The sequence below is a fragment of the Carcharodon carcharias genome, chromosome 1 (assembly GCF_017639515.1).
Source record: "Carcharodon carcharias isolate sCarCar2 chromosome 1, sCarCar2.pri, whole genome shotgun sequence".
NCBI classification, from domain to species: domain Eukaryota; kingdom Metazoa; phylum Chordata; class Chondrichthyes; order Lamniformes; family Lamnidae; genus Carcharodon; species Carcharodon carcharias.
In genome coordinates, this window is record NC_054467.1 from 78,658,062 (window position 1) to 78,674,716 (window position 16,655).

General features: G+C 44.2%; 1 protein-coding gene across 8 annotated transcripts in view; it reads right to left on the minus strand.

Moving 5' to 3' along the window:
• Window positions 1–16,655, minus strand: part of LOC121281782 (testican-3-like) — a 697,102-nt gene that overhangs the window by 24,815 nt on the left and 655,632 nt on the right. For 7 of the 8 annotated variants that reach the window (XM_041194812.1, XM_041194784.1, XM_041194805.1 and 4 more), the window contains one exon: window positions 9,065–9,286. The exons of the other annotated variant lie outside the window; for it this stretch is intronic. In XM_041194812.1, coding sequence (XP_041050746.1) covers window positions 9,065–9,286 — 222 coding nt within the window. The remainder of the gene's footprint in view (window positions 1–9,064; window positions 9,287–16,655) is intronic. 8 annotated transcript variants of the gene reach the window in all.

A 16,655-nucleotide genomic window follows, 5' to 3' on the forward strand; every position in this document is an offset into this window, starting at 1 on the left:
CTGGCTAGGTCCCTTGACTCTGTTCACTCAAGTTCTTCTTTTCATCTGCACAGTGGATTCTTCTTCTGCCTTTCTGTCATTTTTCCTTTTTTTGAATTTTGCTCATCATTTTGTGATCTGGCTAGGTCCCTCGACTCTGCGTTCAATCAGGTCTGGTTTTTCATCTACAGAGTTGATTCTTCTGTTGCCTTTCAGCTTTTTTTTTCCTTTTTGAATTTTGCTCAGCCTTTTGTGTTCTAGTTAGTTCCCATGACTCTGCATTCGATCAGGTCAAGCAATGGACCTCCACTTGCACTGGTGGAGTCCTTCAGCCTCCATGTCTGCCATGGAGCTTCTTTTTAGGAAATCTCCAACTTTGTCTTCAATTCAGGTGCACTTCTCTCAGATCCGGCTTCAGTTTCTTTACTTGTTCATGCTTGAGATTGTGGATTCCTTCTCCAGCTTCTCTTGGATTTTGGGGTCCATCCCAATGCTACCATAATGTTGTAGGGTTGTTTGGTGTCTCACCAAGAGGCCTGGAGGCTTGTATGGTTGAACATAAACCATTTACTGGTAGCCCATAATAATATACATCTTTGAGGTACAGCCCTGCATGGGTGCTGTCTCCATGCTGGCTCCTTCCAGGCTCTACTACACACTATCTACTATCATGTGACTCTCTACATCATACTGTGGGCGGTACTATTCCCCAGTCCTACAATAACCCTTGCTCTGCCTGAACACCCTTACGCCACATATTATGCGGCGAGGGCTCAATTCTTGATTTGTCAAAGCCTATTCTACAAGGTTCAGGAATGCAATGGACATGCTCACAACATAGCATCAGAGAAAAACTGAGATAGTACCAGTGCACTGAAGCACAGTCCTGAAGCTCAGCAGTTTAACAGTGGCAGGAAGATGGACATGATAGGCTGCAGCTGGATACCTTAAACTTCTTGACACCGAGGGACAGCCAAAGCATACAGTGTCATCCAGCAGAGCAGCACAGTTCTGATGGCACAGGAGATCAAATCTGAGCAGAGTTTGAAATGTTAAAAAGAGCAGAACAAGTAGGGTTGAGCAATGTGCAATGTGCTCTGTAAAGTTGGTTTCAAATTGTAGTTTGAATCTATAGAGCAAGCTGAATGCTACCCACTGGTAGCAGCAAGCGCTCTTATAAGTACTGGAGGGACAAAAAACTGGAGGGGAAGAGGAAAGGATGACAATGAATAGAATTACAGAGAAGAGAAGCATAGTTGGGAACTGCCAGCCTGGGACCCATCTTCTTTCATCATTCGCTATGACCTGCTCTCCACCCTAGTGTTTGCCTGCATACAAAACAGGAACTCATCATTGCCCACGTGCAGTAAATGGCACATATTTGTACTCAAATATGAAATTATACTAATATTTATGACCACCTATATTCTTGTCATGTTTTATTTTACAGATGCCACATTCCCTAAGCTAGAGGCACAGAGCTATATCTAAGGTTCCTAAAAGAGAACATTAAGGAGCTGTGTAGAATGCTCGACATGGATCTAAGGCCTTCCTAAAAGAACCCAAATATCCTCTAAGTCAAAATGAAGGTCACAGTAACCCTTGAATTCTATGCATTTAGATTCTTTCATGTGGCTACACATTTTGGGCACATTATCAACGTATCCAAATGTATGACACTTGTCCCTTTGCATAGCACAAATATGTAGCTGGAATGTTACAGGAACATTATTCAAAAGAACATCAGAATGCATTGGTGCCAAATTGTTTGCCTTAATGGAGGTGTTTGCTTTGATAGGATGGCTGACTTTTTCCAGAGTATGGGGTGCTATAGTGGCAAAGAGGTATCTTCATTGACATGGCATTATACATGAATAGAAAGGGATTCTGTTGCATCAATGGTTAGCTTGTTTGCTATTACCAGCATCACATCATGTATATAAATGGCAATTACTCTGGCAGTTGTCATGATCCTTTTGTTCTATTGCCAGTCATAAGTCAGGGCTCTGCTTATACATCTGGTTGCTTGTTGGACAGACATGAGCACCACTGACTACAACACTGAACATGTGACACCCTCATCTGAATAACTCACTTCTATGCTATTCTACATAAAGACTGATATCCAAGCAGTTGGAAATTATGGATTGTATCAAAAAATACTGCATCATTTATTAGTGCTATTATCCACCACGCTGCTCCTCCTCGTGCCTTCAAATGGCCTATTTTATCTCCTAACCTCACGCTCCTTTCTTGATGCCCGTCTATGTCAAGATGGAGAGAACTGGCTGGCTGCTCCCATCATGACAAGCTTCTCACTGACCACTAGTCCTCATGAGGACTGGCTTCTGGCCAGGTCCTTTGTAAAATTACTCTCTTCATGAAAACTCTGCATAGACATGAAGAAGATCACGCATATCTGAAAGTCCTGAGAGGCATCCGTATCACTTGGCAGCTTGCCCCCTTATCCATAACTAGATTCTTGATAGGTACCCACAATGGTTCAACGGTTTCGTTTGATACCTCATTGATCAAAACAATTAATTGCACATTCCACCTGGTTGCCTGAGGTTACTAGTTTAGAGGCATGGAATGCCAGGCAACCGCTCACATCAGATCCAACACTTTCTCTATCAAGGGCATCCCCCAAGGCCTACCTGCACTGCCATAGCCTGTAAGGTGGCCTGAAGTGATTGGAAGCTATCTCTAACATCGGTGAAAACATCATCCGTAGTTTCTCTGACATGCCCTAAAAATTTTTGTACATCATTTATTATAGGAGGTTGACCACAAAGTTTCTACGTGTGCTTAGTTAACATCTTCCCTTAAAAAAGCAGAGTTAGTACAATCAATGTTCACTGACTCCTCAGTTACAGGTGAAAATTGATGACCCTCTGATCCTCATCCAAGGCCTCCTCCTCTTCCAGAATGTCCCCATGTTGAAATCTAATGCTCTATGATTTTCCCTGCAAAATTCCTTGACTAGAGCTGTCTGGGGCTGTTGTGTGTTCTGATCTATGTCAGGGCCTGTTATGTTGGACTTGTTTCAGAAGGGTGTCAAGTAGTTGATAGTGTTTTAGCCCTACAGTCCGGATTTTCTTCAGCATTCAAGAGTTCTATGGCAAAACAATGTCACACTGAAATTATTGTACTGCATGAGTACAAGGAGTATAAGCAGTCACTAAATAATAATTAATGCTTAGAATTCTGTTGAGGGCTTCTTGGCTTTAGACTTTCTGATGACCAGGTTTATTTAAAATAGGACATCTCGTCCTCCGGTGTCATGGCACACACCTCATTTCTCCTCCATTAATGCCTCCATGACAGGTCTCCACAGGATCTGAATTACTTCCTTTATGTAGGGGAGGAATCTAGATCTCATGAAAACCTGCTTCCCCAGCCTTCTAATCTCTTGCAGTGAGAGTACTCTTCTTCTCACAGGAGAGAGCAAATGTTATTAGAGGCAAAAAAAAGTACAACAGAGCACAGGTCAATAGCGATGGTTATGCTGATACTGTGGTTACAAGAGGTTGTTTCAATCAGTAAAGCAAGAGCATCTGCAATAAGCCTGTAGCTTGTGGTCATTCTAATGAGACTAATGGTACAAATGTTACTGTATTAAGCAAAACGTGTGAGAACAGTGAAGGCTCACTTAAAGTTTTCAGTTGTTCTGTGTTAATATTCCAGCTATATGCATGCAATGGTGCTCAGATGCCTCCTGGCAAAAAAGCAGGTGTGAAACCTACCTTGGGACCTATCTGTCAGTTCATTAAATTTCTTGGAGAAGGTATTACCAACATCCAGTGCAAAAATCATCCACTTTGCTGCTGCCACCAACTAAGCTCCCTGTTCCCACTTACCTCAGGTAAACTTTCCTTTCTTATGAAATCTGGCAGCAATTATGTCTGCAAAATTGGCAGACTTTCTTATTCCTCTCTTTTGACCTTCTCCACCCATGCCTTTGACTGCTCTTGTTCTTCTGCTTGCTATCTTTTAAAGTATTTCTCCGGTGATGAATTCCTGCCTCCCTCAATATTCCTGGCCACTACCTGGATGTCCACCAATGAAGGGGCGGTATAGTGGTATTGTCACCGGACTAGCAATCCAGAGACACTGGGGGCCCAGGTTCAAATCCCATCATGTCAAATGGTGAAATTTGAATTGAATAGAAATCTGGAATTAAAGCCATTGCTAATTGTTATAAAAATCCATCTGGCTCACTAATGGCTCTTACCTGGTCGGGCTGACATGTGACCAGAAATGTGGTTGGCTCTTAAGCACCCTCTGAATGGCTGAACAAGGCACCCAGTTGTATCAAACCTCTAAAAGGAATGAAGCTGGACAGACCACCCAGGATCAACCTAGGCACTGGAAACAAAAATGATAACAGCCCTGTCAACCCTACAAAGTCATCCTTAATAACAGCTGGGGGCTGGTGCCAAGGGAGAGCTATCTAACCGACTAGTCAAGCAACTGCCTGATATAGTCACACTCGCATGACTATACCTTACAAATAATGTCCCAGACACCATCATCATGTCCTGTCCCACCTGCAGGGCAGAACCAACTGAGGTAATGGCACACTGGTAAACACTCAGGATGGAGTTGCCCTGGGAGTCTTCAAGATTGACTCCAGAAGTCTCATGGCATCAGGTCAAACATGGGCAAGGAAACCTCCTGCAGATTACCACGTACTGCACCCCCTCAGCTGATGAATCAGTGCTCCTCCATGTTGAACACCACTTAGAGGTGGCAAGGAGCAGAATGTACCCTGGTTGGGGCACTTCAATGTCCAACACCAAGAGTGGCTCAGCGGTACCACTACAGGCCAAGCTGGCCAAATCCTAAAGGACATAGCTGCTAGATTGGGTCTGAGGTGAGGGAACCAATAAAATGGAAAAACATAAGATAAAAACATAAAATGTTAGAAAAACTCAGCAGGTCTGGCAGCAGCTGTTATTAAGGATGACTTTGCAGGGCTGATATTGTTTTTATTTCCAGTGTCTAGGTCGATCCTGGGTGGTCTGTCCAGCTTCATTTCTTTTAGAGGTTTGGTACAACTGGGTGGCTTGCTCAGCCACTCTGAGGAAGCTTAAGAACCAACCACATTGCTGGTCACATGTCAGCCAGACCAGGTAAGAGCTATTAGTGAGCCAGATGGATTTTTACAACAATTAGCAATGGCTTTAATTCTAGATTTCTATTCAATTCAAATTTCACCATCTGCCGTGATGGGATTCGAACCTGAGCCCCTAGTGTGTCTCAATTGCTGCCAGAGAAACACAGAGTTTGCATTTTGAGTCCATATGCCTCTTCTTCAGAGATTTTTCTTTTATCAGAGGAAAAAACATACTTTTGCCTCATCCTCACCAAGCTGCCTGTCGCAGATGCATCTGTCCATGACAGCATCAGTAGGAACAATCACCTCACAGTCCTTGTGGAGATAAGTCCCGTCTTCATGAAGAGGATATCCTCCATTCTGTTATGTGGAACTACCACCATGCTAAGTGAGATAGATTTCATGACAGATCTAGAAACTCAACAATCATGAGATGTTGTGGGCCATCAGCAGTAGCAGAATTGTACCCAACTACAATCTGTAACTTCACTGCCCGGCAGTTCCCCACTCTACCATTACCACCAAGCCAGGGGATCAACCTTGGTTCAATGAAGTGTGCTGGAGGACGCCAGGAGCAGCAGCAGGCATATCTAAAAATGAGGTGTCAACCTGCTGAAGCTACAACAAAGGAGTACTTACCTGCCAACAGCATAAGTAGCAAGTCATAGACAGAGCTAAGTGATTTCACAACCAATTGATCAGATCTAAGTTCTGCAGTGTTGCCATATGCAGTCTTAAATGATGGTGGACAATTAAACAACTAATTGGAGGAGGATGCTCCACAAATATCCCCATCCTCACTGTTGGGGGAGCCTTGCATATCAATGCAAAAGACAAGGCTGAAGCATTTGCAACAATCTTCAGCCAGAAGTGCCAAGTGGATGACCCATCTTAGCCTCCTCCGTAGGACACCAGCATCACAGATGCCAGTCTTCAGCCAATTCGATTCACTCCACATGATATCAAGAAGTGGCTGAAGGCACTGGACACTGCAAAAGCTATGGGCCCTGACAATATTCTGGCAATAGTACTGAAGACTTATGCTCCAGATCTTGCCGAGTCTCTAGCCAAGCTGTTCCAGCACAGCTACAGCACTGACATCTACACAACGATGTGGAAAATTGCACAGGTATATCCTGTACATAAAAAGCAGGACAAATCCAGCCTGGCCAATTACCACCCCATTATTCTACTCTCAATCATCAGGAAAGTGATGAAAAGTGTCATCAACAGTGCTATCAAGCGGCACTTGCTTAGCAATAAGCTGCTCACTGACAATCAGTTTGGGTTCCGCCAGGACCACTCAGCTCCTAATCTCATTACAGCCTTGGTTCAAGTATGGATAAAAGAGTTGAACTCCAGAGGTGAGGTGAGAGTGATTGCCCTTTACATCAAGGCAGCATTTGACCGTGTGTGGCATCAAGTGGCCCTAGCAATACTGGAGTCAATGGGAATCAGGGAGAAAGCTCTCTGCCAATTGGAGTCATACCTAGCACAAAGGAAGATGGTTGGGCTTGTTGGAGGATCAATCATCTCAGTCCCAGGACATCACTGCAGGAGTTCCTCAAGGTGGTGTCCTTGGCCCAATCATCTTCAGCTACTTCATCAATGACCTTCCTTCCATCATAAGGTCAGAAGTGGGGATATTCGCTGATGATTACACAATGTTCAGCACCATTCGTGACTTCTCAGATACTGAATCAGTCCGTGCACAAATGCAGCAAGGCTTGGACAATATCTAGGCTTGGGATGACGAGTGGGAAGTAACATTCACGCCACACAAATGCGAGGCTATGACCATTTCCAACAAGAGAGAATCTAACCATCTCCCCTTTACATTCAATGGTATTACCATTGCTGAATCCCCCACTATCAACATCCTGGGGGATTACCATTGATCATGAACTGTACTGGACTCGCCATATAAACACTGTGGCTACAACAGCAGGTCAGAGGCTAGGAATCCTGCGTCGAGTAGCTCACCTCCTAACTCTGCAAAGCCTGTCCACCATCTACAAGGCACAAGTCAGGAGTGTGATGGAATACTCCCCACTTGCCTGGATGAGTGCAGCGCAACAGTTGACAGTAGCCAGGACAAACCAGTCCGCTTGATTGGCACCCCATTCACACACATTCACTCCCTCCACCACCGACGCACAGTGGCAGCAATGTGTGCTATCTACAAGATGTACTACAGGAACTCACCAAGCCTCCTTAGACTGTACCTTCCAAACCCACTATCATTACCATCTAGAAGGACAAGGGCATCAGACACATGGGAACACCACCACCTGGAAGTTCTCCTCCAAGCCACTCACCACCCTGATTTGGAAATATATTGCCGTTCCTTCACTGTCACTGGGTCAAAATCCTGGAACTCCCTCCCTGACAGCACTGTGGGTTTACTTATACCACATGGACTGCAGCGTTTCAAGAAAGCAGCTCACCACCACCTTCTCAAGGGAAATTAGGGATAGGCAATAAGTGCTGGCCTAGCCAGCGATGCCCACATCCCATGAATCAGTAAAAAAATATGCTAATCAGCTAAAACACATCATCAGCCACTTTGATTTTTGGCAGGAAAAATTAACTATCCACTTGAGATAAGCCAGTGCATGTCTGGTTTACAGCTACAGTACATCAATTAAAAGGAAAAAGTATTTTAACACATGGATGTATTTCTTGAAAAGTTATTGCATCACAAGAACACATCCTATTAAATGTTCAATTGAAGTAACCAGACTGTACCACATCACCTTTTCAGATTGTTTTGTAAATAATTAATTCACCCATAATCTTATCAGAGGAAGTTGTTTTTATATCAAAGTTGAAACCTGGGCAAGAATATTACAGAACTACACATAATAACTCACTTTGCTTAGTCTTACTAAATGGTATTGGAATGAATTATGTAATTCAAAAGTTAACTGTATTCAGTGTTTGTTGAGAAAACTGATTATTCCCTTCTGAGGAATCAGTGAAAAGGAAAATCTGGTGGGGTACACAATCGGCAGCCATCTGCTGCCACCCATTTTTCATCCCCACAAGTTGAAAGTTCTACCTTTCTAGTACTGAATGTATTATTTAACATTTCTCATATACTGCCTGTTCCCAAAACAGTTTTATGCAAAAATGTACTAAATCTGTATGCAAAGTGCACGAGTGATAGATATTATCCATTGCCCGAAGCACCATCAGATGTACTGGAATCCTATGTTGTACAGAGTGATGATTTATAATAAAATGGAGAATTATTTGAAAATAGAAAGCACTGTAAATGCTCAAAAGGTGTGGCAGATCTGTGGAGAATAAGATGCTAGTCAGCCAGGTTTTCAGAAATATTCCTTAGGGTGCATGTAGGTAAAGATAGACACAGTTCATGTCCAAGCATCTTATGCATCCATGTAAGCAAAATTTCATCTTTAGAGTTTTTTGTGAAAAACAAAAGATTCCCCAGACAATGCTAGGAATGCAAAACGCACTATAGTATAATTGAATTTAATTTCAGTCATGCAATGTTTGCTATTTTCAATTAATTTTAATTTTGTTGTGTAATGGTAAATAGGCATTGGGATTTTAATTTCATGGATGTTTGTCATTCACAATAGGAGCCAATTAAAATACTGATGTAAACAAAGTATTTATAGCAGCTAACACATATTCAAACAGAAGAAAGATAATTAGACCTTAATTTAAGTGCTGAATTTGAAAAATATCACTGGTATCAAGCAGATTTTTCAGGTATAGTCAGTGGCATTTTCCACTGTGGAAAATTATATTCTGCAATAAACTTATAAATAATACAATGTGGGTAACTTTGTGAGGCTCTGCTTGCAGTGAAGCCTTACGAGGCAAAAATATTGTAGGTTCATCTCCGATCTGCAACTCAATCTAGCAAGGCTACACACTGGGACCAAAGCCTTCCAAAGTTGCCACCAATATATTATGAACCTTATGATCCCTCACCTTGATTTCTCTGAAAGCAGAAGCACCACTCATTGTTGGAAATGAGACCATCTCTATACGTATCACATGAGTTGAAAAATGGTTTCATACACTGGTCATGGTTGTCAAAATAAATGCTTCCCAGCTCTGACTGATCAAGAAGCAGGTCATAGTTTGTGTCCAGTCTGTTAAACATCCATCCAAGTGAGTCCTTACAAATGGGTAGAATGCTGGTGTCAAATCCTAAGGAACAGCAGGGAAAATAGCAAGTGACTTTTTAAAAATAGAATAAAACATATTATTTATCAGTTAATGATATAATGTGAATTATTCACATTAGTGACAATTGCATGGAAGTTGACATTGTCCAATTCATACCCAGTAGTATGTTACATAGTAATAATGCAACAATGGGATTCAACCAAGATCAAAAACCATAACAGCTAAAAGAACTGAAAAACAACATAACCTTGGGTATGCCACAGGAGATGCATTGAAATTTTATTCTACATTACTCAAATTGGAGTAATATGGATCCATAATTTGCTTTCAAAATAATGGCATGACTAATTGTGCTCACTATTATTTATGTACAAATGCTATGGTAATTTCAGACAAGGACAGAATAAAAGCTGTTGTCCAGGTTGTGCCGCTGTGCTGTTAGCTTCCTGAAAATAGTTTCTCATTGTCTGGTTCACGGTGAAACGGCATTAATTTCCTATATTTGTGCAACAGATACAAACTAAGCTGGCTGCAGAAAGTTAGGTCTTGTCCATTTTAGTCCAAGTGCGTTTTACCAATTTGATGTGTTAATTGATACCAATCAACCTTAATGGCACTGAAAATTAATTACTACAAGTGTGGAGTCCAAAATTTTAACAATGTAAAATGTATTTGTTTAAAAGCTTTTCTTTCTTGCTCTTCTAATCCAGTCTCTCTTTCCCCCTCTTCATTCTCTTGGTTTGAGATTAAATTCAGCCGCTCTAATTTTTACTTCCTTCTGAGTCTGAGTGCTCTTCATTTCAGAATCCTTCAATCTGATTGGTTAAATTGCTTACCATGTTCACTTAGCTCCCAGATGGCCAGTTTCCTTTGCTGCATTGCTATCAGTTCGTACATGCAGCAACTTGCCATGCAAAAAAGTTAAAAATCAAAAGATGCAAGGGCAAGTTTAACTAACAGCAGATGCCATTAGATGTCCTGTCATGTAAATTATGTCCCATGAAACTTACCTTTAGGAGTGAGTAATAATGGCCCAGAATTTTCTGGCGTCAGGCATCTTGCGACCTTACATCAATTAATGCCAGTCCTAAATTTCTGCAACAAGTTTAACTTGTTTTTACAATGCATATATAGCAATTTCTTGAAACAGACAAACAGGCTGAAAACGAGCTCTGGTTTTTGTAAGGCTAGTGGCATAGCAGTGCAAATCATCCAGCAATTTGAGGTGATTTGGAACTTGCACTGTATTTTTTCCTCACCACGAACTGCTGGGTGATTTACGCATGAGGACATGTGTGCATTTAACCCGCCATTATCTTTCTCACTAAAATTCTGGATCAATATATTTGTGCGTATGTTTGGGAGATCAAGGCCATATAATTACCTTTATTTTAATTTTTTAAAAATAACTTAGTCATTATGTCTCAAAATCTCACAGGAATTCAACAATTTGCTACACCTGGGAGGGTGGAGACTGCTTTGTACTGATTGATTGTTGCACATCCTTATTTTTATCTGTGCCTGTTATTATCCCAGTGTGATTTAAGTAGGTTCCATCAACCTTGTGAAAATGACCTAGATATTGTTCATGATTTTAACTGAATCAATTTGAACTGTGATTTGTAGTCCCACAGCAATACATACCATAAATTGCAGCCTATAAGTTGACCCTCTGTAAAAGACGAGCCCATTTTTCCAGCCCCAAAATCATGTTTCTGCATATGCTTGGTATATAAATTGATCCCCCTTTTCAGCCACAACATGCTATACTCTCATTAATAGTCAGCCTCAATTCTTCTCAAAAATTCATGTTTTACTTACTGGTGCTTTATAATTGGACAAAAGGGTTCAAGCAGGCGATATGGGCTGTTGCAAAGGTACCCAAGAGTTTAAGAAGTGCCCACTCTTTGCGTTGGAAGCAGATGACATTTCAAAATGGTGATTACTCACACCCAAAACAGCGTTTTATGCTTACACTCGGCATATAAGTCAACCTCCCTCTTTGGGGGGATTTTTCAAGGCTTCAGAGGTCATCTTATATGCCAATACCTATGGTAACAGGGTACTTTTGTACCTGTCCATGTGAAAGGAAGCCTATTATCAAATACCTTCCAGCAGAATAGGTTTAATGGGTGATTTTATGATCAGATCTTCCTAGTGGAGAGTGGCATTTGCAGGTAACACCTTGGGAAATTAGAAGCATTAGGAACTTTAATGGATGGAAAATCATGGGCTACATGCTTGCGATTTCCTGTGATGTGCTTACTGGGAGTGCCAGTCATCACTGGGAGTCCTGTATCACAAAATTATCGCTTTAGTAACATCTCAGCTTGCCCCCAATTCATTCTATGTCCTGTGCGGGATGAAACTGACTTCAGTGCAGAATTGTTATTAAATTATAGGATACCGTGCTGTAACAATGAAGTGCCTTACATATACATTAACATGGAAAAGCAGGCAAATATCTTCAAACAAGTTGATACAGCACCAATAAATAAACTCAGAAAAGAACACAACTTAAAAATAGCTGCCCTAGCGGGAATAGTGTGGATGATGGGAGAGGGCATGCATGATGACCGTGAGGTGGAAGGCTTCATTCCTGCACTGCCTCCCTCAAGCCCTATGTCCACCATTTTGTGCAGTCCACTTACCACAGGCAGGTGGAGATCTACTGAAAGTATGAACATCAAGAACCAATGATGTTATTGAATCCAAACAAAATTTGGCTTAAAATTGAGGGAGGCCTGCACGTGGTACCAAACTCACCTGTATCATCTAACAGGAGGCAGCAGAGTGGTGAGAAGAGGTTAAAGTAAGTAGATACTTTTAAAATGTGTGAGGATTCCTTTGGAGCAGGAAGAAGTTGAAGCAGAATCCTTGGGCCTTCTCAAACCCAGCCTTCCATCTCCTTTCCAATGCCGGTAGCTCTTCCCTCCCCACCAAGCTCTAGCCTTATGCCAAGGAATGTTCCCTTAGGCCCCGATGGTCTTAGTCTCCCACTCTCGGTTCCTGCCCACTGACACCTGCTTAATTTTTGCTGGCTTCGGGCTTGAGACAGTGCAAACAAAATTAAATAAGGCCCAGAAGTCAAAACGACCCCCACCCCTGCACTCCACTCAACCCAAAGGCACCCAGAGTTAAAATTGGAGCTTTATAAGTTAAATTCCTTTTTACTGCATTGGCTTTAAGCATTTTTATTTCTGATTTGGAATAATACAAATTTAGTCTGTGAAATGCAGTTTCTTCTTCACCCTACTCTGAGCTATCTCACACTTCTCACAATTAATAGCTAAATCCTTCCTATGGATTTGGATGGATAACGAGTTAAATATGGCAGACACATTTGTCTAGGCAGGAAATATGAAGAAATAGAGAGAGGTAGAAATAAAAAAAAAGGATTTGCATTTATGTAGCTCTTTTCATGACCACTGGATGTCTCAAAGCACTTTACATCCAATGAAGTACTTATTGAAGTGTAATTACTGTTGTTATGTAGGAAACAGAGCAGCCAATATGTGCTCAGCAAGCTCCCACAAACAGCAATGTGACTGTTTTTTGTGATGCTGATTTTGGGATAAATACTTGCCAGGAAAATAGGGATAGCTCCCTGCTCTTCTTTGAAATGGTGCCATAGGATGTTCTGCATCCACCTAAGCAGGCAATTGAGGCCTCGGTTTAAAGTCTCATCCAAAAGAAGCACCACTGACAGTGCAGTACTCCCCAGTACCGCACTGGAGTGTCAGCCCTGACTTTTGTGCTCAAGTACTGGAATAGGTCAGGAGCTGGCGGAGGTGGTCAGCTCCATAAATGCTGTCCATCGAACAGGGACCCAGTGCCGCAAGCGCTTCAATGATTTGTTGCGCTCTGGAAGGGTGAGTACCATGTTGGCCTTGGCCATTTAACCCATCAGGCCTTTGAGGCCCGCACCCCACCCCCCACCCTACGTCAAAGTGTCGTTACTGCATTGGGCATTTGGCACACGTTGGGTGGGCAAACAGATAGTGACCATGCTTACATCAGCCTTAGTGGTTGAGGAGAAGATGGGTTCTCCCCACAGCATATGTTGGTGTTTGTCGCATTTGAGTAGTCTGGGGGCAACCTGCAGGGGAGGCAGCTAGCCACATACTCAGAACTCCAACACATGTATTATTAGTGGTGATGAGATAGTGGAAGGGGAACCTCAAGGTGTCGTGGCCAAGAGCAATCTGCTGGCCTCGGCACCACACCTAGTTACGCCTCCTTGCCATGGGCATTAAGACCCGTGCGTTATTCAAAGTGATGGACGCCAAATGTGTCCAAGGTGGCCGGTTAGGAGCAGTTGTACTATCTTCTGGTGACTGATCACCAGTAGTGCAGACAGGAGCCGCTGGATGCCTCAGATGGGCCACTGTGGTTGGGATGCGGCATGCACGTGGAGAGTGCATGGGTGATCAGCCCCAATAAATGATGTTCTCTATTCTGCAGGTAGAAAATGCGCACAACACCCAAGAGAATTTGCGCACTGGTGGTGGCCAGGCCATGCTACACACACTGACCCACTTCGAAGAATAGGCCACGGAGCTAGAAATGAGGCAAGCAGCCAGGTCGGTAGGTGTCGGAGAGGCTGGGGTGCAGTGGCCAGGTACTTGAGGCCCACAGTTCCATCCACTCTGTCTTCCCACCATCCAAAGCACTGATGGTTGCTGCAATCGTTAATGCAGCAATACTGCTCATTCACAGACTGATACAGTCAGATGTGTGGGTTATACACAAAGGTCCCACGGCCCCTTGAGGATGTGAGTCTCTAGCACCTTCCAAAGTCGCCTTATCCCATTTCTGACCACTATCCCCATGGCCTAACATGCCAGGGTATCGCTGCTGCATATCCAAAGACTTATTGCATCTTAGGAGGGTTTGTACCTCCACCACCCTTTCAGCCAGTGCGTCCCACATTACTCTGTCCAAAAGGTCCTCAGCACCTCACCTGTCAACCTCATGGCACTCAACTTAAATAAATGCCACCATGTTAGTCATCCCTCCGCCAAGGGGAAATGTTGCCTTCTGTCCACCCGGTCTATGTCCCTCATAACGGTATGAAGGTCAATAATGTGACCTGTCAATCTCCTGTGCTACATGGCAAATGTCACAAGTGTTTGCAATGTTTCCTCATCACTCCAACTCTCCAGGCCAGCATGCATCCTGGTCAGGAACCTCTGCACTCTCCCCACTCCAATGCCATCCCTCCCATGAAGCACAGGTCACAACTGAACGCAGAAGTATAGCTGTGGCCTCGACAGCGTTTTCTGCATTTGCAACATGACCTCCCTTTTCCTACATTCTATTCCTTGGCTAATAAAGGCAGATCTGGCTTTTACCTTGTTAAACGCCTTATGTTCCTGTTCTGCTACCTTAACGGGTCTGCTCAGCAAGGTCCCTGTAATCGCCGTGACTTCCCACAGTCCTACCATTACTCATGTATTCCCGTACCTTATTTGTCTTGCACAAGTGTATAACCTCACACTTATCCACATTACATTCCATGTGGCATTCCTTAGGCCATCTGACCAGCCTGTCTGTATGTGCATGTAATGTTTGGGCCTCTTCTTGACTATTTACCACCCCACCAATGTTCGTCTCCTTAGGTTCTTGAAGGTTGAGCGCATTATGAGCCTGGGGAGGAAAGGGTTGAATGGTGTTACTGACTGAACGCTAACTGAACCACTGTCCTTGTTGTTAATTTCAGCATCACCACCGCATGGCCGCCAGGAGGACATCCAGAGACCCCTTCTACACCTGAGGGGCGTCAATTGGCATGAACGTCACATCATTTCAACGAGCCAGGCACCAGTGCAGTGACTACCACATTGGTGGGGAATATAACGTTGGCTACTGTCCCGAGGCACAGCGGAGAGGGCACTTCACAATCGCGGGAGGAGATGGCATGGACAGAGAGTGCCAATGGCACCGGCAGCTGGAGGACTGCAGGCAACCAGGCACATGCTAAGTTGGGCCATGATGATGTGCCTCTGGAGATGTCCACCATGCAGCAGCTGCAGGACAAGCAGCCGGGTGCGCGGGAGCATCTGGCAGTGTTGCATGCGAATGTGCTTCACTTGGTCTCTGTGGTGGAGGAATCCAGGCAGAGTGTCAGTGAAGGCATGAACCTCAGGACAGAGTGTCAGGCTTCCTCCATTGAGAGATTGGCGACTCTCATGGAGAGGGGCTTCCAATGGATTGATCAGCATCTGATGGGGTTACGCTCGGACTTGCAAGCCCTCACAGCGCTAATGGGCACAGGTATTCATTCGCAATGTGGGAGATGTTCTGTGCACCAAGTGTCCCTGCTCAGTACCCATCCATCTGCGGTGAGTAGGGAGGTCCAATGTGACCTCACGTCAGCGCAGCAGCTGCCTGTCATCTCAGTGAGCTCCTCTCAGGGCGCTCTGGATGAGGGCAGCAGCTCCTCCGCCCCTCTGCCAGTGACCATTGTATCTGTTGAGGCTGCAACAACTGGGGAGGTGCCAGCTCTGGAACTGGCCACTCCATCCCAGGAGGGGCCAGCACAGGCTCCACGGGCCAGAGAACGTCCACCAAGGTCATCGAGGCCAACAGGACAGCAGAGTCAGCAGGCTGTCTCACAAGCCACTCTGAGCGATGGGGTGGCACCAAGATGAGGCGCCCGCAAAGGTAAGCATAAGGCACGTTAGGCACTCCATGGGTTTCACACTGGTGTTTTTCTGTTGGCCCTAGATTAGGGAACTTATTTTTGTCAATGTCAGAGCAATGTTTTGTTATGTTTTTGGTGGCACCATCTGATGGATGGGAATAAAGTCCACATTTGTTACCATGGCTGAGGGTGTCTCCTTTGTGCTGCATTTGTCTGTTTCATGAGTTCACAGACATATCATGAGTGTTTGAGTGGACAGATGTTTATGTACTAAGCCCTTAGTTGCAGCTGATGAAGTGGAAGATGGAGCACTTAAGTGCCGCGTATGGAAGCGTCAGGCAATGCTGGTCCTGCAGATCCATGTGTGTGCAGCTAGCTGAAGGTTCATTGGATTAAAGTGTCCCGGATGTCCCTGCCTCCTTGGTGTAGTTGCGGGTCGGCGTGCTGCCCCTCATCATTGCCCTGTGTTTCCTCATCCTCTGAGCCACTGCTGGATTCATCATGTGCAGCCGCATCCACTGCGTCGAGGTCTTCATCGTCAACTGCGTCCCCCCTTTCCAGTGCAAGATTCTGCAGAGTGCAGCATGCAACCACTATCACAGAGATGCAATCTGGGGGGGTACTGGAGTGCGCCCCCTGAGTGGTCCAGGCATCGGAAGCACATCTTGAGAAGACCGATGGCTCTCTCCACCACAGCCCTTTTGGAGCCCTGGCTCCTATTGTACTGCTGCCCAGCCTCTGTTC